Raw genomic sequence first — 24,303 nt, 5'->3', positions numbered from 1 at the left:
CTGTGCTTTTCTGCAAAATGGGCTAAGGTAATTTGGTATTGTATCATCTCATTAAACTCCTTATCTCAATACAGGGCTTTTTTTTTTACTACTTTCCCTCCCTTTGCCAAGCTGCAAAGACTTGCTGCAGTAGTGCTTAAGGCAGAGAAGGTAACACTAAATCTGTAAAACATAGGTGGGCACAGATGTAGCAAGATGAGTCTAAACAGAGTGTAAGTAAAGACACTGATTGAAGCACCAAGACTAGATAGTAAGGACTGGTTTCAGCCCTTGATATGTGGCATGACTTCATGGTAGTCCACTGTTTTTCTATTTCCCCTCCTGTTCTTTGCCTACATCTCTGTACGTTGGAAGCTCTTGAGATTCAAGTCTGCCTCTGTGTACACCACAACTAGCTCAGCAGGGTTCAGACTTGGCTGGACCTTCTGCATGTAACACATCAGCCTACACTGTATGTACTGAATATAAAAATAATGGAACTTTTATGCAGACCAGAGGATGAGGAGAAAATGGAAGTAGCAACAGAAACAGGATGGTTGGACTTGATGATCTTAAAAGATCTTTTCCGACCATAGTGAAACTGTGAATACAAAATGAAGGACGGCTGACAGAGAACTGGATGCTAAGATTTAAAAACAGGGTGGCATGGAATGGAATGGAATGGAATGGAATGGAATGGAATGGAATGGAATGGAATGGAATGGAATGGAATGGAATGGAATGGAATAGACCAGACCATGTTGAAAGAGACCTTTGAGATCATTGTGTCCAACCTATCATCCAACGCTATCTAATCAACTAAACCGTGGCACCAAGCACCCCATCCAGTCTCTTCCTAAACACCTCCAGTGATGGTGACTCCACCATGTCCCTGGGCAGCCCACTGCAATGGCCAATCATTCTTTCTGTGAAGAACTTCTTCCTAACATCCAGCTTAAACCTCCCCGGTCCACTGTCAAATCTTCCAGTGACAACATCTCATTGCAGTTACTTATTTAATTAGCATATCATCCTACCTTACATGCCTGATACTAAACTCAGGCAAGAGTGAAGAGGCACCACAGAAAAATCAAATGAACTTGTTTAAAAAACACAAAAAGTAAACTTGTCAGTAAAGCATCATCAAAACACATACAAACATTAAGTATACCTCAGCTCCTAAACTGAGAGAGATTATTTCATCCTCGAAAGCGGAATGTGTGTCAATATGAGGAGGAATTCCTGCATAAGAAAAAACAACAACAAAAACACCAAAACAAGAAGTCAGTACAGGGTGCTCTTCCTGTTAACAAGCTCTATTTCCACAGATGTCTAAATAGAAAACTGGGATGTATAGTGGAACAAACAAAACTAAGGACTACTAAGGATTTACATGCCCAGATTGGATGCAGACATTTAACACAAGCACTCTGTATAATCAGTGGAGATCTCTAGAAGGCAGTTCAGGGCACCCAAAGGCCTCACTCACCCTCTGAAAGACTCTGAATGCTTTCCCTGCTGCAGAGAGCACCTGAAATCACCATGCTCTCATCATAGGCAGTTTAGCACTTAATACTAACAGTTATGCTTCATTAGGTGATTTTGGGCCTTAGTTCCTCCATGGTTATGTATTTCTCCCTTCTTCCTAACACCAGCCTAAACCTCCCCTGGCACAGCTTGAGACTGTGTCCTCTTGTTCTGGTGCTGGTTGCCTGGGAGATGAGAGCAACCCCCACCTGGCTACAACCTCCCTTCAGGTAGTTGTAGAGAACAATAAGGTCTCCCCTGAGCCTCCTCTTCTCCAGACTAAACAATCCCAGCTCCCTCAGCCACTCCTCATAGGGCTTGTGCCCGAGACCACTCCCCAGCCTCATTGCCCTTCTCTGGATACCTTCCAATGTCTCAATATCCTTCTTAAACTGAGGGGCCCAGAACTGGACACCAAGTCCTGAAAAAGCAGTGTGCATGCAACAGCAAGATCTCACCACATGGTGGGGAACTGTAGTCAGCTGCAGAGAAAAACTAGCAGCTTGGGAGCATGTCAGCCACCCCTGCCTTTGATACCATCACAGGCCCAGACAGAGCAGCTCCCATGTGATCCAAACCAAAGCAGTTATATTTGCTTATTAAAATCAAATGTTTTGGACGCTATCAAATTCTTGAGCTGAAAACACTCTTTAAAAGTGTCAGTCAGCCCTATAAAGCATCCTTATTACCTCCATGTGTAAACATTCTGGATTCCCTTAGCATCTGTGAAAGCAATACAAATGTTTCATGAGGTCAGCATTTAACCTGATAGAAAATCATGGAGACTTAAAAATGAAGGATGCATATCTGCTGGTGTTTGCTCCTAGCTCTGCCTTAGTACAAAGCACCCAAATTCTGCCTTCACATGCACCATTCACTGTGCAACAGAGCATTGATTGCTCTCTTCAACATCACCCAGACAGTTCACAGAATGGTTTGGATTGGAAGGGACCTTAAAGATCATCTAGTTCCAGCCCCCTCCACCACTGGCAGGGACACTTTCCACTACATCAGGTGACTCAAGTCCCTGTCCAATCTGTCTATGAAAACCTCCAGGGAGCAGGCATGCAAAACCTCCCTGGGCAACCTGTTCCAGTGTCTCACCATCATCACTGCAAAGAATTTATTTCTAATATCCAGCCTAAATCTACCCTCTTACAGATGCAATCCATTCCCTCCCATCCTATCACTGCAAGCCTTTGTAAAAAGCCTCTCCCCACCTTTCTTGTAGGTGCCCTTCAAGTACTGGAAGGCCATTATAAGGTTTCCCAGAGCCTTCTCTTCTCTATGCTGAATGCTCCAACTGTCACAGCCTGTCCTCATAGGGGAGGTGCTCCAGCCCTATGATCATCTTTGTGGCTCTCCTCTGGACCCACTCCAACAGTCCTTCTTGTGTTGGGGGCATCAAAACCAGATGCAGTACTCCAGGTAGGGTCTCACAAGAGCAGAGTAAAGGGGGAGAATCACCTCCCTCATCCTGCTTGTCACACTTGTTTTGATGCAGCGCAGGATATGGTTGGCTTTCTGGGCTGCAAGCAGACATTGCTAGCTTATGTCTTTTCATTAACTGACATCCCCAAGTCCTTCTCCTCAAGCCACTCCTCACTCAGCTTATATTTGTGACTGGGATTGACCCAACCTAGGTGTAGACCTTGCACTTGGCTTTGTTGAACTCCATGAGGCTGGCACATGCCCACCTCTCAAGCCCATCCAAGTCCCTCTGGATGGCATCCCTTCCCTCCATCGTGCTAACTACCCACACAGCTTGACATCATCTGCAAACTTGCTGAGGGTGTAAGTCCACTGTCCATATCACTGACAAAGATGTTAAACAACACTGGTTCCAGGACCGACTGCTGAGGGACAGTGCTTGTACTGGTCTCCATTTGGACATTGAGCCACTGACTGCAACTTGCTGAGTGCAACCATCCAGCCAATTCCTTACCCAGTGAGTGGTCTGTCCCTCAAGTCCACGTTTTTCCTATTTGGCGGCCAGGATGTCATCCAGGACAGTGTCAAACACTTTACACAAGTCCAAGCAGATGACATCAGTTGCTCCTCCCTTATCCACTGATGCTGTTAACTCCATTCAACCAAGACCAGGCTAATCTACCTACCTGCAGTTTATATATACAGTACATAGTAAGAGTCACCTAAGCATTCCGAAGTGAATAATAAATTTCAAGTATAAATCTATAACTTTAGACATTATTAGGACCCTGAATGAAAAAAGTCCTCTCAAAACCAAATTTATTTAATGTGTCTTAAGTGTAGCCATATGGCTTGGTTACCCAAAGTCACAGCTTTAAAACCTCAAGTAAAATTTCCAGTAACAATCTGGCTCAGAACACAGATACTAAAGGTATTAATCTGATTGCACTCTATGTTCATTCATATCCTATAACTGAAAGGGTATTTTGCATCAGGATTTTTGTTGGGTTTGGTTTGTTTGGGTTTTTTTAATGCTTCTGTTCTTGATTGAAATCTACTATTCTAACTAATCTCCTCTGATGTCCCAGCCAGAAGTACATGGCTGTCTGAATTTAACAGATTGTCAGATATGTAAACAAATAGGATTAGCTTTTTAGAGCCCTGTTTGACAGACACTGTATTAGCTGTCAGACATTAATTTTGAAAGAGAAGCTGTTGCCCTTTCTTCTGAAGGACAAACGAATATCCATTCTAGAAAGCAATCCAGATACTTAGCCTTGATGACTGACCTTAGCAAAATGCACAGCATGTGATTTATTCCCTAGAGGTCTGATTAGAAGTACATTTCTCTTCAGATGTCTCCAGTTCAGGAAAGATTATAGAAACGGAGTGATTTCCTATTGCTCAGATAATGAACATTGCTTGCATCACACATAAGAGTCCATATATCACATATATTAACATTGTATCTTATGTACTAACAGCAAGAGACATTTCTTGTAGACTGTATGCACAGTGTAAGGAGCAAGAAGAGTTTGGAGTGACAAAATGCACTTGACTATTACATGGCTATTTATTCCTCTACCTTTTTATGGTTAGTTTCCACGTTACAGCCTTGGACTCTGAAACACCACCAATTTCCATTAACAGTAGTATCAGAAACTGTACTTTTAATCACAAACTCCTAAGCTCAGAAACCAGTATGAAGACTTCAGGTTTGATTCTAAGTGTCTCTGGTCACAGAAGAAATACACTAAACAGGTACTTAAATCCTGTCCCTACTCCACGTCACATTTAGATGCTACGTTCTACTGATTTTCACTTAAATTGTACTGGTTTGGCTGGGATAAAGTTAAGTTACTTCACACTATCTTGCTTGTAAGATGCTATGTTTTACACCTGTGATGAAAGCAGTGTTGATAACACAGGGATATTTTAGTTATTGCTGAACAGTGCTTACACAGGGACAAGGACTTTTCTGCTTCTCATACCAATCTGCCTGTGAGTAGGCTGGGGGCACACAAGAAGTTGGGAGTGGGCACAGCTGGCACAGCCAACCCCATCTAAATGATATTCCATACCATATTATACTGTGCTCAGCAACAAAGCTAGGGGAGAATTTTACTTGGGATGCCATTGGCATCTGGCACTACTTGGCAAGTAGTGAACAGCTGTTTGGTTGTTTGGTGTTTATTTAAAATCACTTGGGTTTTGTTTTGTCTTCTCTCCTTTCCCTTTTCTTTTTCTCCTTTTTTGAGCCTTAAAGTGTCATCATCTCAAGTTTTCTCACTTTTATCTTTCTGACTCTCTCCCCTCTCTCAGTGATGGGGAGTAAGCAAGTGGCCATGTGATGCCAAGCTGCCTACAAAGGTTAAACCAGGGAAAGAGCTCAACATTTCTGAAGGACGCATAAACATACCTTGTCCAGGTTCATATTGATTTACAGTCAGTTGATCAGGTTTGTGTTTGATATATCCCTGCTTCAAGCACTTCTCCAGGAAAAGGTCACAAATTTCAGGAATACCTAGTTATAGAACCAAAACTGTAAGTAAGCCAGGATACCTTTCAATACTTTTATCTTTTGCTTTGTACACTAACTATAGTAACTGACAAAATACATAGAAACAGCTTCACAGATATTCAAGTCCATCTTTAATAATGATCACTCTGTAGTTGCTGTAACAAACATCAGAACTTGGGGCCTGATCTGCAATATCTCATATATCTGATATATCCATAACATCTTGCTATTCCCTCAAGACCCTCAGTATTCAGAAGAGGATCACTACCCACAAATGCAACTAACCTATCCCTATACATAAATAAAAGCATATCAAATCAGAGGCACAATATCCACCAACTACAGCAAAAACATTGCAGTCAAGAAGCAAAGTGATTATGCAGGAAGTCAGAAGTTGTAAAGAGAGCCCTTTAAAAAGTGTACTCCCTAGAAATCTGTTACTGAATTAAATATCACCCAAAACATCTGCTGATGTTAAACTGGCTTTGAAACAAGAGTGAAAATTCCAGCCCTTCACTGATTCTTTGGTTTGCTATTCTACCTGAGAGCTTCAGTGTAAAATTCTGTTGGAGGTAACACTCACAAAGAGGTTAGTAACAGCCCCTCTATGAATCTATTGGTGATGCTTTTCTCTCACATAAAACAGGCTAGCTATGAGACTATAAACCAGCTCAAATCTCAATGCTTTTATGATTATATAGCTTCACTGTTAAAATTACAATGTAACTAGAGTTCTTCTGTTGGAAGCTCCATTCACCCCAGGACACAAGCACCACCCTAAGCACCTTCAAGTTTTACAGGAATTTAACTCCCTTTTCTCACTATTTTTAAATCTAAGACTTTAAGATGACTCACTGGCTTTGCTCTGACTCACAGCACTAAACTCCAAGTAAGAGTTATTCAAAATTGCTTTCACTCCAAAGAAAAGTTTTTGGGTTGCCTCCAGCAAATTTCAAGCTAGCAGAGATAAACATACAAAGCAATATACGTCACAACCCCCAAATAAATTCATCAGCAAGTTTGCAGATGACACCAAGTTGGGAACAGATGTTAGTCAGTTAGAGGGTAGAAAGGCTCTGCAGAGGGACCTTGACCAACTGGACAGATGGGCAGAGTCCAATGGGATGGCATTTAGTAAGTCCAAGTGCCGGGTGCTGCACTTTGGCCACGGCAACCCCATGGAGAGCTACAGGCTGGGGTCAGAGTGGCTGGAGAGCTCCCAAACAGAGAGGGACCTGGGGGTGCTGATTGACACCCGCCTAAAAATGAGCCAGCAGTGTGCCCAGGTGGCCAAGAGGGCCAATGGCATCCTGGCCTGTATTAGGAATAGTGTGGCCAGCAGGAGCAGGGAGGTCATTGTGCCCCTGTACTCTGCATTGGTTAGGCCACACCTTGAGTACTGTGTCCAGTTCTGGGCCCCTCAGTTTAGGACGGACATCGAGACACTTGAACGTGTCCAGAGAAGGGCAACAAGGCTGGTGCCTTGAGCACAAGCCCTATGAGGAGAGGCTGAGGGAGCTGGGATTGTTTAGCCTGGAGAAGAGAAGGATCAGAGGTGACCTCATTGCCCTCTACAACTACCTGAAAGGTGGTTGTAGACAGGAGGGGGTTGGTCTCTTCTCCCAGGCAACCAGCACCAGAACAAGGGGACACAGTCTCAAGCTGTGCCAGGGGAGGTTTAGACTCGAGGTGAGGAAAAAGTTCTTTACTGAGCGAGTCATTCATCATTGGAATGGGCTGCCCAGGGAGGTGGTGGAGTCGCCGTCCCTGGAGGTGTTCAAGGGGAGATTGGACGTGGCACTTGGTGCCATGGTCTAGTTGTGAGGTCTGTTGGAACAGGTTGGACTTGATGATCCTTGGGGTCTCTTCCAACCTTAGTTACTGTGATACTGTGATACTGTGATCTGCAATTTGTAACATAGAACTGGTTTATGAAACAAAGGCCAAAAAAGAAAGATGATTAAAATCCCAACAGCTTTATTTGAATGAACCTCAACAAAGGGTAGCAACCCCTGGCTGTAAGTGACTAGAAAAGAAGCTTCAAGCACTCACTGTAATTTGGAATTGATCTTATTTAAAAGCAATTTTTGTTAAAGCACTATGTGTGCTTAAGATACAGTGAAGACTTCCCTTTTATTAGAATCTCAACTCTCCTTTGATTAGACTCTCAGTAAGGCTTAAAGGCTTTGTAAAATGGTTCAAACATCAGTGCAGAATAAGTATGATTTAATATGGAAATTCTCACCTTCAGGTAAAGGTTTGTCTTTATCAACATTGTTGTTGTTATAGCAAAACTCATATCCAAAATGTTTTACTCTTCTATGCTTTAAAGTCTTCTGGGCTATAAAAAACATGTAAGTTTAAAGATTAGACGACATAAAAGTACAGGCACTTTGCTGTGCTTCCCTATTCCATCTGACCTGGTAAATATTCTTTAATTAACAGTTAAAATCCTTGTTCTTCATGGCACACAATTCTTTTGCCTTGTTACCTTTTGCAGTTCCTGAAGCGTTACATTCACTGCTGTTTGAAATCAAATAGATGGTGGTTTTGTATATGCAAGAAGCAGAGCACCAATTTTATTGAGCCATGTTTAATCTATCTTTACTCTTACCCTGATTGCTGAACTCACACTTGATTAATATCCTATGGATACAGCAGGATCCTTCACTTTCACCAATCACTAAGTTACATGCTAGGTAAGGTAAATATAACCCTTTGTATTGTTCCAATGAAAAAAGCTTTTAAGTGAATTCCAAGAGCAATTCATTTATTAAGAGATTTAACTCTACAGAGCTCAAGTGAATCACAGAATATGTATCTGGTTGGAAGGCACCTTGAAGATCATCCAGTCCAACCTTCAACCCAGTACTGAAGTGTCAACAGTAAGAAACATCCCTAAGCACCAGGTAAGCACATGGAATGTGCATCTGACTGACTGTGAGAAGACACAGCTCCTCAGTTAGACATCAAATTACAAGAACAGTCTTCTGCTTGGCATAAGACACCTGAAAAATACTTTAGTTGTTTCTGGATGCAGAAATATCATTCAAGTAAATCCATACCAGGTATATCACTTCAGACCACTTGCCCCCAGGAGTTTATCACTTGCAATATAAGACTTGATTTCTAAAATACTAAGAACAACTACACAGTGATTTCAAACCATACATTTACCAAGATGCAGATTTCTTGTAAACTGACACTGTAGAGACAAAAACAGCATCAAAGTATGGAAGGTCTGGATTTCTATGGTTTTACCCACCATTCTGAGTATCTTCATTTCCTGTCCAGTCAATACTCTCCAACATCCTCCTTTCTTCCTCTGGAGAAATAATCTTTTCAATGACCCTTAGGCCTGGAGGCAAGTTTGTAGGAACAGCATCCTGCCAGAAAACTAGGGTGCATGCAAAAAGAGAATATTGTCACTGCTCAGAGAAAACAAAACCATGTGCTCCCTACAGGGATATTTATTGTGTGCAAGAATATAGTATAGCTACGCAAATATTTATCAATACAATGGAGCCCTCATCAGGATCTTGTTTATTTATTTACTCAGTGAATGAATGACCCTTTTTGGCATGACAAAACAGGATAAGGCCCAAGTTTTGCAGCATGCAAAGCAATTTCTAAACATTTTACTGCACACAACCAACAATTCAAATGCAAGACCACTTGTGATTTTTCTGTCAAAATAGTGGTAAAAAGAACTTCTCTCTCACGTCAGGATTCTGCCTGCAGTTCACTTTGATTTTCTACAACTTTGGTGATTTGCCAAGTTTACCCTCTGTCCTGAGAATCAATCTGTAATCAAATATGGAGGAGTATAATGCACTAGCTAGGTGACACACAAAATGCTGGTGATGTAAGGACATTCAGTTTGCTATCCTAACAGCTTAAAAAAGCTGTTCACCAGCAGAATGTACCAACCAGCACCCGGAGCCCTTTTCATTAGGCACTATAAAAGATTACAGAAAGAGCAACAGCTCTTGACTTAAATAACTTAGAGTGAACCATCAAAAACAGCCTGCAGACAAGGGGCAAAAAGAACCAAAGATCATACTGTGTCCATTTTCCTTCCTGGAACTGAGGTAGAGATTGCAAGACTAAGGTCACACAAGAAGTCAAATAAACTGTTCAGAGATCAACTAGGTACCAATTTAACTCCTTAATCACAAATCCTTTGTGTGTAATAATGAACAGTTTAGAAACTACCTAAATCCCTTTTACTCCAAATAAAGGAGTTCAAATTCGAGTATCCTGTCACAAAATACAAGAATCAAAGATTATTTTACATCTTGAATCTTTGATTCTGACTCTCATTCTCTATCTACTTCTAGTCTAGTGTGCTTTTTTCTCTCTACAACTACCTGAAGGGGGGTTGTAGACAGGCAGAGGTTGTTCTGTTCTCCCAGGCAACCAGTACCAGAACAAGAGGACACAGTCTCAGGCTGCGCCAGGGGAGGTTTAGGTTAGGAGGTTAGGAGGAAGTTTTACACAGAGAGAGTGATTGCCCATTGGAATGGGCTGCCCAAGGAGGTGGTGGAGTCACCATCACTGGAGGTGTTCAGGAGGAGACTTGATAGGGTGCTTGGTTGCATGGTTTAGTTGGTTAGGTGGTGTTGGATGATAGGTTGGACACGATGATCTTGAAGGTCTATTCTATTCTATTCTATTCTATTCTATTCTATACTATTCTATTCTATTCTATTCTTTTAGCTATATTTACAATTTAGGAAGTAAAAGGAAAGGGAAGCAGAATGCAGGAAGTTGGATATGTAGGAGAGCTGAAAAATTATACCTTTTTCCACAAAATTAATATATAGAACAATGTTTTGGCCAAAGTCTTCCAGTGTTACTTCTTTTCCATTAAGGGCATCAAAGGCCTTCTTAGCTTCTTCTGTTGTCCCGTATTTCACAAATGAATATGGTTTATTCGGTGGCATTAAGAGTGTTTCCACCAATCCATATTCTTCTACTATTTTGAGCAGTTGATGTCTACTCATTCCATTGCCAAGACCTGCATTGGCAATAACCAGGCTCTAATTGAAAAAGAATTAAAAAAAACATGGCAGAATTAGTGATTACTGTTGGTTCATTTAAAAGTAACCCTCTACCAAGAAAGCACCTCTACAAAGAAAATTTAAGCCCATGAGTACTGTTCTACATAACCCACACGAGATATTTAAGTCTCAATGAGGTATATGAGGATAAGGCAATCTAATGGGGCTGAGCACATATTCTGGCAGAAAGTCTTGAAGCCTCTATCTGAGATGTATCCTGAACAAATGCATGTAGTTGCTACTTCAATAGAATACAACAGAACAGAACAGAACAGAATAGAATAGAATAGAATAGAATAGAATAGAATAGAATAGAATAGAATAGAATAGAATAGAATAGAATAGAATAGAATGGAATGCCAAGAAGGCAAATGTCATCCTGGCCTGTATCAGAAATAGCATGGCCAGCAGGACTAGGGAAGTCATTCTTCCCCTATACTCAGCACTGGTTAGACCACACCTTGAGTACTGTGTCCAGTTCTGGGCCCCTCAATTTAAGAAGGACATTGAGACTCTTGAACGTGTCCAGAGAAGGGCAAAAAAGCTGGTGAGAGGCCTTTTTTATAAGCAGTTGAGAGGGTTTTCACAATTGCTTCCCCTTGTTTTGTGGGAGACTTCAACTTCCCAGATGTCTGCTGGGAATACAATACAGTAGGGAGGAAACAGTCCTGGAGGTTCTTGGAGTGTGTGGAGGACAACTTCCTGACACAACTGGTGAGGGAGCCCACCAGGAAGGTGCCCTCCTGGACTTGCTTCTTGTGAACAGCAAAGAACTTGTGGGGGAAGTAAAGGTTGGAGAGCATCTAGGGCTCAGCGATCATGAGATGATTGAGTTCTCTATCCTTGGGGAAACAAAGAGAGGGGTTACTAAAACTGCCACCTGGAACATCTGGAGGGCAAATTTTGGCCCATTCAGGAGTCCCTTAGGAGGCCACCCTGAAGGATATAGGAGTCCAGAAAGGTTGGGCATACTTCAAGAGGGAAATCTTAAAGGTAAAGTTCATTGAGCATGATAAAAAAGCAGAATTCCCTCTTGTCCCCTTTTCTGCAAGGGAAGAGCAAGTTGTCCCCTTTTCAAATAGCTGCTTGTCAGTCAATCATTGTGACTCCCACAGAACCACAGACTAAATCAATTTAGGTGAAGAAAACAATGTGGGAAGAAAGATTTCCAAGATCGACATGTTTTTAACAGGGGGTTTAGATGAGACAAATTGTTCGTTGTAGAGAAGTGCAGAGGAAAATAAGATACAAAAGCTAGAAGCCAGAGAAGAAATCAGACAGAAAAAAACCCAAGTTTATCTACTTCAACATGGTAGCATTTCCCTTGCTTCCTTCTCCTCTCCAAACCAAGGAAGTACTGTTTCAGATTCTAAAAAACACTTACCCTAAGGCCATCAAAGTCTCTACACAGACATTAACCTGGTGAAGTGCAGCTCTACTTTGAAATCAAAAAGGCACACAAACTCCTTAATCTCCTTTTAGACAAATCATATGTAAGAACAGAGCACAGATAAGAGCATTTTCACACTACCATAAAAATTGGAACTACCAGTCACCTGTGTGGCATGGGAGATGCACTCAATGCCCTCATGTCTCATCAGTGTATGCTGAGCTCTGACCTGCTTCCTCAATACTTTCTTCTTCATTTTATGGACTTTCAAACGCTCTTCGGTGTTTTTAACTTCCATGCTGGTGATCTAGAAAACAGTAGTAACAACACATAGTAAGCCTCCTGCTTGAAAAATTAAATACTTCAGCCTGCTCTAGAGAGACAGCCTCCTCATCTCATATGTCATCTCTAGGAGATAGATAATTACTGATGCTATTAATCATTTGAGTGTGACAAAACAAACTCTGGAAAGTATGTTCCTCCTCAGTCAACAGCATAATTTTCACCATCCCTGAAGTTCTGTTATTAAATTCTCTTTTATTAAGCTTCACAAAGATGGCCATGATTTAGTTTTTCAGGTTTTTCCTCTTTCTCTTCACTCCTTTATTCACACTATAAACATTTGCAGTTTTAAGCCTGCCTGCCCTTCCACCCCTCCTGGTTTCATAAGTAACTATAGTTCATTTCCTTGTCTCTAAAGGCTCTCCAGAGCAGAACAAGAGAGAAAAAAATACTAATTGTGGAACTGCCATGAGATTTGTATCATCTTAGCTTCCAAGTTATTCATGCCTGACCAAATCCTTGATCTGGAGATGAAACTGTTCCCATTTTTCCTAACTGCCACTTTCAAGTTTATATGACATTTGGCAAAAATTGCTTGTTTGGGGAGTAGAAAAATGTGTTCAATTCTTAAATATCTAAGAATTAGCAGGCAGGATGCTTCACACCTCATTCAGTACATTTTCCAAGGCCAAATGTCACACCAATCACACTCCTGTCATGAGAAGTAAGGGAAAACTGAATACAAATTAACTACCAGAATGCAACATAGCATTCACCCACCAGTAAGTTACTTAAGGGTCCAGGTTTTGATGCATCTTTTGCCACTTCTGGTCTACCATTATACTGAGACCACAGAGTATCTTCTCATATCTCTTTGAGCCTCCTTTCTATTCCTAAATCCCTTCCCACTTCCTTCAAATCCAAGGGAAAAGTCACAGTATCACAGTACAATAGAGGTTGGAAGGGACCTCCAGAGATCACTGGGTCCAACCCCCCTGCCAAAGTAGGATCACTTAGGGTAGGAATGTATCGAGGTGGGTTTTGAATGTGTCCAGAGAACGAGACTCCACAACCTCTCTGGGCAGCCTGTTCCAGGGCTCTGTCAACCTCACTGTAAAGTTTCTCCTCATGTTGAAGTGAAATCTTCTATGTTCAAGCTTGTACCCATGTTTCTTGTCTTATTATTGTGCACAGCCATAAAAAAGATTGGCCCCATCCACTTGACACCCACCCATTAGATATTTGTAGGCACTGATGAGATCCACACTCAGTCTTATCAAGACTGAACAGCCCCAGGTCTCTCATTCTCTCTTCATAGGGGAAGTGCTCAAGTCCCCTAATTACAGTCAGATTAGTTCCCTAATCAAGTCCATTCCTAACATAAGACTTTGCCTTTCTCTTGTGTTTTCTCTCTGTTATGATTCCTTACCTGTATCTTAGGGGTTTCTTTTCTTCTTGCCCAAATTTGTTGCTATGAGTATAGCTGGACAAACCAACTGCAGTCTGTCCTTTTCCACTCCTTTATTATCATTGATCTGATAACAATCCTTCCACCTCATCTTCTCTTCACCTCAGAAAGTGGGTTTGTTTCCTGCCTTGTGAGTTCATTTGCTGGGGTTTTTCTTTAAGAAAAAAGAAAAAGAAATAAAAAACCCCACACCAAAACACAACTGTCAATCACCACTGCAGTTACTTATTGAAATGTGTCAACTCTGACAGTTGGTCTTCCAATTGCACACCTTCTGGCTTACAAGAGTGCGCAGCTGCTTCCCAACGCCTAAACTGCAGGCACAATCATGAGAATGTGATCATGTAGCACAGGAAACTTGTAACAGCAAGAAAATAAATGATTGCACATGAGTATTGAATGCAACTTTGTACTCAACTGGCTCAGCAAGTATTTTCTTTTAAACAAATGCAATTACGCTAGTTAAATTGTTACAATGAAGAGTTGCATAGGAATAGCATGTATTCCCTGTGACTGCTGCAGCACTGTCCTCATCAACAGGCACAACTATTAATTGCACCAAAAAGAGAAAAATATTTCAAGATGATCTGAATAACAAATGTATCAGCTGTAGACAGGTGGGGGTTGGTCTCTTCTCCCAGGCAACCACCAACAGAACAAGAGGACACAGACTCAAGCTGCACCAGGGGAGGTTTAGGCTGGATGTTAGGAAGAAGTTCTTCATAGAAAGAGTGATTGACCATTGGAATGTGCTGCCCAGGGAGGTGGTGGAGTCACCATCACTGAAGGTGTTTAGGAAGAGACTGTATGGGGTGCTTGGTGCCATGGTTTAGTTGATTAGATGGTGTTGGGTGATAGGTTGGACTCAATGATCTCGAAGGTCTTTTCCAACCTGGTTAATTCTGTTCTGTTCTATTCTATTCTATTCCATTCCATCCCATCCCATCCTATGGAAATAACATCCTCTAATCCTCAAAAAAAGGAGCAGAATAAGTGCTGCTGAGGAAGACTTATTCTTTTGCCACTCTACCATTTGTTGGTTCTTTCTCCCACACTTTCTCTTCCACTCTCAAACATAATTTTACAGCAGCCTGAAAAAAATTAAAACATTTGTCAAAGAAAGTGAACTGGCAACAATAACTTTGTACAAATGTAGCAAGTTACTGGCATGGTAAGCTCAAATAATTCCACCCTGAAACAATTTCAGATGTCTGCTATCAATTTTAAGACAGCACGACCCTAACAGTTTAAACCCTTACCTCCTGGCCAAACACTACTATTCAAGTGTTAACTCATATCCTGATCATATACAGATCACATTTACATCTGAACTTGACAAAAAAAATTAACAGTTACTCAGCACCAAGATCCATCCTACCACTATTGGACTCTTGCCAGTTCCTAGAGCCTCTTACTCAGAGCTGATTCAAGCATAACCACGCTAAAATGTAATGGAGGCAAGATGTATAAGAAGGAAATCTCACAAGTGACAAAACTCTTTACAGGGCACAGTTTCAGAGAAGAAAACTACTGAATCAATTACTTCATGCGGTTCAGAAATATGAAGCATTGAGGCTGAAAACATCAACAGGTTCCAGAGCTTCACTTCCATAAGATTATTTTTATGACAGATTTATTAACAACTGTCTTCCATCCCCTTCAAAGCAACAGTGCTCACTGCACAGTATTGCACAGTATTGTCTGCTTGTCTCCTGAATCTCTTGGTACTTCATTAAATAGCCATTTTCATTTCTTGGTGGCAGACCTGCACACAGGACATAGTTCATTCTTTGACAAAAAAAAACATTTGTTTCTATACACAAATAGTTCAAAATAGTTTTCTTATTGAGAACCCTTCACTTAATCTCCAAAAAGTGTTAAATACAGAGAGCAATGGTCCTCTTAACCTTTAAACAATAAGAAATCTCAAACTTGCTTGCAAGAAAATAGCAAACACCAGAAAGAAAAATTAAAACATCACACCACAACCAACCAAAAGACACACAAACAAACAAACCCACCACCAAAATAACAAAAGATAAACCAAAGCAAAGGTACCTGAGATGGAAAAAGTCTCATGAAAAGACACAAATAGTTTACATTAAGTACATTACCCTAAGTGCATCTAATGGGTTACCCTTAGCAGGATTCATCTGATTTGCAGGCTTGTTCAGCAAGCTTGCCATGACCAAGGTGCTATCAGATTTGGTGTAAAAGCCTTGGCCTGCCTAACTTCATTTGCAATACACAGGCAAACGGAAGCCAATAGCTTTACAGGCTGTCTACATGCAGGTTCCTTGTTTTTGAGCAGAAAGACAAGTAGTCTCAGGCTACTTCACAGGAAAGTATAGGAAAGACATCTTTAATTTGATAGAGTGAGGTTACAAAAACAGATGAAAAATATGGTATGGGTTTACTCTATAGAACCATGATAATCTAGTTCAGATGGGAAAGCATGGAGCCTATGTACATTATCAATACCAGCCAGATCACTGTAGTGCAGCCTCTGCATAACAGAGCCAGCCAGAAGAGAAGGGGATCAAATGAAAAGCCTTCTTCCAAAATATCTAGACCTCTGCAAGCTGGCAAACTCCACCTGCTATCAGCAGAAAGCAGCTGAGTTTAGTCAGCCTTTAGTCAGGCTCTCACCAACTACCATATTTTCGAGGTAATAGCAAAGAACTTGTGGCCCAACATCTGGCAGACTAGCACAGAAACTAAGTTGAAAGATTACTTTGCATCCTCTCATAACCTCCAAACTAAACAACAGTGACAGTTGAGGTGTGACTCAGCTGCCTAAATAACAGCATTTAAAACTGGCAGAGATGCCCTACCACACAATGCCTTGAATTTCACCTTCTGCTCAAGATGCTGAAGATCGTCTCTACATGCTATGTCATACTTGTCAGCATAACCTAGGTGCCTCCAGCTCTTGAAGGCAGTTCAAACATCAGTACCTGCATTGCTCTGACTGCTGTCAGTTTCTTGTCCCTAACAGCAAATAGCAGGCAGAGAGGAAATGGCCTTAAGTTGCAGCAGCAGAGGTTTAGACTGGATATTAGAAGAAACTACTGAAAAGGTTATCAAACACTGGAATAGGCTTCCCAGGCAGGTGTGTGAATCTCCATCCCAGGAGGTGTTCAAAAAAAGAAAGATGTAATGCTAAGGGACATGGTTCAGCCCTGAACCTGGTAGTTAGGTAATTGTTGGACTTGATCTTAAAAGGTCTTTTCCAACCAAAACAATTCTGTGATTCTCTCTCACACACAGAATCACAGAATCACCAAGGTTGGAAGAGGCCTCAAAGATCATCAAGTCCAACCTGTCACCACAGACCTCATGACTAAACCACGGCACCAAGTGCCACGTCCAATCCCCTCTTGAACACCTCCAGGGATGGTGACTCCACCACCTCCCTGGGCAGCCTTTACAAAGGCCAAAATGACTACATAAGAGAAAGTGTACAGTGTGGATTATTCATTACTGTTTATCACCTCCTTGCACAAGTAGTAAAAAGAAGCTCCTGAAAACACAATGAAATGGTCCCTTTGCAATACTAGCTCAGGTTATAGCAAGTCACACAACTGGCCTGAATTACTGCACAGGTTCGTGTAACACTTGCAGTAGAAACCACTTCTGGAAAGTCCATGGTTACTGGAGCTAAACAGCAACTGTCAGCAGAGGGAGCACCACGCTCAGTTATGAAGTTTGGCAGTTTATTAGTCAATTTTGGCTTGGTTTCGTGCAGCAGACATGTAAACATAAACAGGCACTGTGTGTCATGAAAACTCGTGGGAAAAAAAAAGGAATTCAAGTGCTCTGGTGGTCAGCCTGGAGAGCACTGGCCAAATAAGCCTGAAGGATTGAGTACATCCCTGCCGCTATCCCCACCATCTCTGCCAGAGACAGCCAGCACTTAAACCTGCCACAGGCACCCCTGATCCACGGGCTCTGGGCACTTGTTAAAAATAATAACGACAACAGGAACAACGACAGGGCTGTTCTGCACTGAATAAACACAGGGGGAGCGAGGCTTGTAAAAACTGTGAGGCTTACCCCACCTTACCCTGACAGGGCCGGGGTTAGGCCGCGGCGGACTCGGCTGCCCACCAGCCGCTGGCGCGGAGGAAATCCCGCAGCAGGGGCGGCCCGCGCTCCCGCCGCCCCCGCGGTACCCCGCCTACTCCCCCTCCCTCAACCGGGAGCCGGGCGGGGCGGGTGCTACAGCCCCGGGCCCGCTCGGCGCCGCACGTTACCTGGACGGAAGCTGCCATGTTGGGGCGGGAGGGCAGACAGGCAGCCCGCCCCCTACCGCCGCCTCCGCCCCTCCGTCATGGCGGCGCCCCGCCCCGCGCGGCGAGTGCCCTGAAGATGCTTAGGGAGACAAAGCGTCTGTCTCGTTGATCGCGCGGTGCAGAAAGCCAACTCTCTCTGACGCTCCGCGCCAAGATTTACTGATGGCTCGGGCGCGGTTTTCCCGAAGCATGCGGCCGCTGTCAGACAGGTGCTCGGAGGAGGGGCGGCTATGCAGGGGTGGGTCCGGGACCTGTGCTCTCACATTGAGGGAATCTGCCAGTACAGTGCCGGGAACGAGGTGAGAGCAGCCGTCATGAGCCCCCTGCTTTGGACACACGCTTACTGTGACTCCTGATTTCACTTCGCGCTGTGCTGCCAAGCTTCCCTTGCCTGCAGACCCTCCCTATGCCACCTTTTCTCTCTTCAGTACAGGCAGCTCCTTGTCATCCTCCTTCCCATCAACAAAGCCTTTCCCAGCGTACACAACAGAAGACAAGTAATGTTTGAACACGTGCCATCAGCGGAGCACCGTCCCATCGCCCCACACCAGGCTCTGCTCCTTCACTGAGTGCAGTCTGGGGCAGAGCCTCCAGCAGAGGGAGATCCAAAACCAGCCGATGGAGCCACATCCACTCAGTTAAAGACAGCTTCCTCTAGACAAAGGCACTCAGTCACTCCTGCAGGCCAGCATCACAGTCAACACTGGCTTGCCCAATGCTAGGGATGGAGGAAGACAAAAGGATGCCAATGCAGGCAAGGCCACGTGACGACCAAGCCTCTAGTTGTACACACATATTTCCCCACACCCCTTTAGCTCACTAGCAACCTTGCTAAGGCTGCTTGGTAAACCCATGTTACTGAGCAAGCAGCCATGCTGAAAGGAAGCACCTCCATGGCTTGCTGACTCCCACACAAGTGATCCCTTAAATCAGAGATAAAATGTGCAAATCTTCCTTTAATTTTTCCCTGCCATCATAGATTAACCAAGCTTCAAACCATGCCTCTATGCATAGCCCTTTTCCTCTTCTTTATCCAGAACACTGAAGTCCAGGATTACATAATTTTCCTGTTTTTACTCGACAATACTCTACTTTTCACTGTAGCTTATTACCTAAAACCTTTTTTTTTTTCTCTCTTTATTTAAATACCAAGCTGATTTCTGCCCTCCCTCCCCCCCCTTCCTTCAACCTCCTGTGGGTATTTAACCTTTCTCAAGATCAGTTAGGTGTGGGATTCCCACGTGGGTGGTATGTAAGGTGACTGATGATCCTATAAACCTGTAGTTAGATGCCAGCTCCTTAACTCGCTCCCAGATCCACATTCTGAAGGAGTCTACCTATGCTGTTAGGTAGATCTGTGCTTACCCAATAAAAAAAAAAAAAAAGAAGGGAAAAAAAGTCTCTTTCCTTTGGAGCATATACTATGCACCACACTACTATCCCATAGGCAGGAGTTACAAGCATACTAAGGACATGAGGCTGATCAGGCACATCCACCAGCCTCTGAAGGTAATCTTTGGTCGGAAAGGTGGTCTCACGTCAATCCTTCCACCAGTCTGGCATTACATCATGCTATACCTTTGACCCATGCAGTGAGTGGCAAGGTTTAAGAAAATGCAGTTTAAGAATCATGACAAATAGGATGCGTTTGGGGAGAGCAGTTTGTTACAGAAATAAGAAGAAACCTCTTAGCACAAAATCCAGCTCAAAATCACCCGTGTCTAGTACTGTAGAGGAGTACTGTGGTAAATGATTAGACACAAGATGAATTGTTTTGGAATAACATTCATGTAATAGATAAGGACTTTGGCAAATATCTGTTGACCTAAATGCAAAATGTGCTACTGCTGCTGCGCTGCGATAGTAAAATTGTCCATAACAAACCTCCGCAGTGCCAAAGGCTTATATTTTTCAGGAAGATAGCAAGGCTGGCTCTGTGCTGCATGTCATTTTGATTCAGGTTTTGTGCTGTTCAATGCAAGATTTAAATTTTCTTTCTAAAAAAAGAAAAACAGACAAAAAAAATAAAAAACCCAACCACAAATTTGAGACTTTTTTTTTTTTTTTTAGCAGTTGTATAAGACTAAGAAAGGGACATGAGAAATCAAGGCCCTGGCAAGATCAATGGGATTTTCAAATGCTAGGAAACTAGAATCTGTTATTCACAGAGATTGAAATAAGTGCTATCAATATGCTTTCTGATTTCTAAGCTTTGGGCTACACTCTCTTCATACCTCTAAGCTGTTATTCATAAGACTTTGGAGTATATTTTTTTCCCTTTCCTTTAATGCAAGCTGAAATTTTCCTGTAATCGCTAGATTCAGGGTACTGAAACTTTAAGAAATACATTAAATAACATGAATCTCATGATAAAATGGTAAGATCTGGCAACACTGGTTTTGTGGCACAAATGCATAGTTATTGGCAGGTTCACTTCCATCACTACAAGGTACAATCCTCTTGTGGAGCAAGTTTCTTTAGCATAACAACACAAGGTGTCGTGAGTAGGGACATTTCAGTTTTGCAGTGGGACAGCTATAGATCTTGTCATAGAATTGTCTTGGTTGGAAAAGACCTCTAAGATCAAGTCCAATTACTGACCTAACACCACCATGGCCATTAAATCGTGTCCAAGTGCCATGTCTACATGTTTTCTGAACACCTCCAGGGACAGTGACTCCACCACTTCCCCGGGCAGCTTATTTCAATGCTTGACCACTCCTTCAGTAAAGAAATTTTTCCTAACATCCAATCTAAACCTCCCCTGGTGCAAATTCAACCATTTCCTCTCATTCTATCAGTTGATACTAGGTAGAAGAGACAAACCACCATCTCACTATAACCTCTTTTAAGGTAGTTGAGAGAGCAATGAGGTCTCCCCTCAGCCTCCTCATCTCCAGACTAAACAATCCCAATTCCCTCAGCCATTCCTTGTAAGACCTGTTCTCCCTTCACCAACTTCATTGCCCTTCTCTGGACACACTCCAGCAATTCAATGGCCATGCTGTATTGAGGGGTCCAAAACTGAACACAGTATTCGGGGGACAGCCTCAGCAGTGTTGAGTACAGGGGCACAACCACTTACCTACTCCTGTTATTCCTGATACAGCTTCCTCCTTCAGTAGCTCCTGATATGCTGTCTCCTGATAGCTTTTTCTGCTCACATAAAACCACTCAGTGAATGCTTCCCAGCCTTCCAAGTTTCACATGCACCAGTGCTAATAAGCAAATCACACACTGCATGCAATCATTTTGCCCTCAATTTTCATTTGCTAAATTTTCTTTGGTCATAATCAATCGTTGAGACTTAGAGCTTTAAACCTTTCCAAAACCATGCTTTTACTGCTGGAAGAATACTACTGGCATTTCCACTCTATAGAACAAGGAGAGGATCATGCAGTTTGGAGCAATGAGCCACTGTCAGGTTCTCATATGCACCTCTATCATCACAGGTTTGTTTGAAAATGCTATAGAACTACAATAACACATGTCCATGCACCATCTACCAGAGGCCTGGAGATTATTATATCCAAAAGTCACTGCTGGAAACACATCTCAAAAAAAATTCCTGAATTCTCTGTTGGCTCTCTGCTGAACAGGGACTGCTGCTTTCACTGCCCAGGTGACTGTTACGCTGCAATCTGGGCAAAATCTAGGGAAGATCTTCTTGTACCGGTCTCATACACTTTTCAGAGTGTCAGAAAAAGAATATGAAGTACTGAAAGGACCTTGCAAAACACTGTTCTCTCCAGCCACTGAAGCCATCAACACAAGATTTAGTTTAGCCTTGAAAGCAACATTGTTAGGAAGATTCAAACAAAATATTTCTGTTTTCCTGAAAATTATCATCTCTTCTTCAAAGCCTTGCACATATTTTGCTTTCTCTTCTTGCTCTTATGACTGTGTTCCATGACAAGGCAAGAACTTTGGTTTGGTTTTATTTACTGATTGAATTGTATTATTCTCATATGACCCTACAGTCAAAATCTTACAGTAACCTGGAAAAAAACAGTTGTGTCACAAGCAATTCAGATTTGGTAGGCATTCAGAAAGCAATGTAACACTACACAGGGATCCTCCCTGATATCTACACTGCTTTCCTGCATAACCCTAGAAACCACAATTTCTCACAGTTGTAACTTCAGGGTACAAATGTATCATAAGGACAATCGTGGAATATCAGAGGCAGTGAATTTTTCTACCTCATCAATGAATACATTTTAAGGATACAGTGCTTGTAGTCCAGACACAAGCTGAAAAATTGATTTTTAAAGGCACAGTATTGCTTACATATAGAGAACTAAATATTAAATTTCCATCATAAGTGAGATCTACAGTGCCTTCAGTGAGGCTGGAGAGAATATTGCAATGTAGAATAGAATAGAAGAGACTACACTAGAATAGAATAGAATAGACCAGACCAGGTTGGAGAAGACCTTCAAGATCATCAAGTCCAACCCATCACCCAACACCATCTAATCAACTAAACCATGGCACCAAGTGCCTCATCCAGTCTCTTCTTAAACACCTCCAGTGATGGTGACTCTACCACCTCCCTGGGCAATCCATTCCAATGGCCAATCACTCTTTCTGGGAAGAACTTCTTCCTAACATCCCATCTAAACATCCCCTGATGCAGCATGAGACTGTGTCCTCTTGTTCTGGTGCTGGTTGCCTGGGAGAAGAGACCAACCCTCACCAGCCTACAACCTACCTTCAAGTTGTTGTAGACAGCAAGAAGGTCTCCCCTGAGCCTCCTCCTCTCCAGGCTAAGCAACCCCAGTTCCCTCAGCCTCTCCTTATAGGGCTTGTGCTCCAAACCCCTCATTCCCTAGTCTGGGACTGCATCCTTTAATCTCCTTTCAGACATCATCTCAGGAAGTCTCATCAGCTGTTGGTCATACAATGGATTCTCCTGCTTTGGAAGAATAGCCATGCAACCACATGCTACAATTTTCTACAGGAAAACACAGTCAGTGACTTGGGTCACCACACTTGCTGCTCTTGTTACCCAGTTTTCATTGACTTCTCTGTATCTCTATGCATACACAACACATCTGAAAAACAGAAGGTGTAAGGTTTTTAACTGAGTCAGGGAGAAAAAAGAGAAAGAACATTTATCCAAACTTAGTGGATTATTTTTTTTCACAAACACTACTTCTCTCTGACTCAGTTTGCCAATCTGTATGACATTTATATAAATATTTACCCAACTTGCCAAGGATTGTGAATGTCCATGAATCATTGTTTTTGTAACACTTTGTAATTCTTGCCTGAAACGTAACATATGCATTCAGAGTATAGATCTGATTAATGGCAGAGGATAACTGAAGAGAAGAATGGAAGAATACATAAAGAATTACCAGAATAAATAAAGGATTACCACATCACCTTTTTTCCCCCTTGTTCAAAGTTCTTTTCAAAGAAATTCTCTATTACAAGTGTAAATCTTCAGTTTTCACACAGACATAATATGGTTGGTAGACATTTTAAGTGAAGATTAGGATGCAGTCTGATGTTAATCAGTATATTCAAGCTTGTTCACTGTTGTTAAGATAAAAAGGCATGTGTGCGTTTGAAATTCACATCTACAGCACTTTATTTTACTCTTTCTGTACAGCAGTATCAAACAGAATTATTTAAATTAAAACATTATCACATTAAATGTTCTCAATTCATACAGAAAGTCCTGTCTGGCAAAATTCTTCCCTTCAAGAAATGGGTAAACTAAATGAACATACTGGCTGCTTCACTTAGCTGTCATCTCTCTAAAGGCTACATGAGCAAGCCTGACATACTTCATCTTTCATGTTATCATCATCTATATGCTCTTGTTATTGTCTCCCATGTTAAACTTTACCAAATCTTCAGTCAAAGGAATATGACTGAAACAAAGTATGGCAGTGTAAATGAACAAAATACCCAGGAGAGAGGTTTTAGAACTGATCATAAAGGTGGCGTGCAGACTGCTCTATCAAGTGCATGAGAGCCACATAACACAGCCTCTCAGGACAGTTCTGTAGAGTGTTGACATAGATTTGAAACATCACAATAATTACAAAATCATTGTGATTCTTGCAATAAACACTACCAATAGATAGCAAGAAAATAGTTTTTAGTTTGGGGAACCAGATTTCTTAAGCAAAAAAACCCAACCAAAACACAGAAGCTAGAGATTAGAAATACATTTTGTCACCCCATCCTTCACCACAGTAGGATGGTTCTTTATAACATATTTCTGTAGTGTTCTGCAGCTCAATTGCAGGAATGTGTTTTGGGGGAGAAGGATATCTGCAGGGAAAAGGATATCTGCAGGGAAGACCCCATACACCTGTCTTTTACACAGG

At 42.1% G+C, this 24,303-nt stretch overlaps 1 protein-coding gene across 1 annotated transcript in view; it reads right to left on the bottom strand.

Moving 5' to 3' along the window:
* Positions 1-17,959, bottom strand: part of ALKBH8 (alkB homolog 8, tRNA methyltransferase) — a 53,921-nt gene extending 35,962 nt beyond the window's left edge. The window contains exons 1-7 of the mRNA XM_054164768.1: positions 17,918-17,959; positions 12,078-12,218; positions 10,260-10,500; positions 8,724-8,855; positions 7,704-7,799; positions 5,357-5,461; positions 1,151-1,221 (exon numbers count right to left, since the gene is read on the bottom strand). Of these exons, the coding sequence (XP_054020743.1) occupies positions 1,151-1,221; positions 5,357-5,461; positions 7,704-7,799; positions 8,724-8,855; positions 10,260-10,500; positions 12,078-12,218; positions 17,918-17,935 (804 nt within the window). The 5' untranslated portion in view covers positions 17,936-17,959. The remainder of the gene's footprint in view (positions 1-1,150; positions 1,222-5,356; positions 5,462-7,703; positions 7,800-8,723; positions 8,856-10,259; positions 10,501-12,077; positions 12,219-17,917) is intronic.
* Positions 17,960-24,303: the final 6,344 nt, after the last annotated feature.

Source organism: Dryobates pubescens, chromosome 10 (genome assembly GCF_014839835.1).
Source record: "Dryobates pubescens isolate bDryPub1 chromosome 10, bDryPub1.pri, whole genome shotgun sequence".
Lineage (NCBI taxonomy): Eukaryota > Metazoa > Chordata > Aves > Piciformes > Picidae > Dryobates > Dryobates pubescens.
Note: the sequence above shows the minus strand (reverse complement) of the source record. Positions and strands in the feature narration are given on the sequence as shown.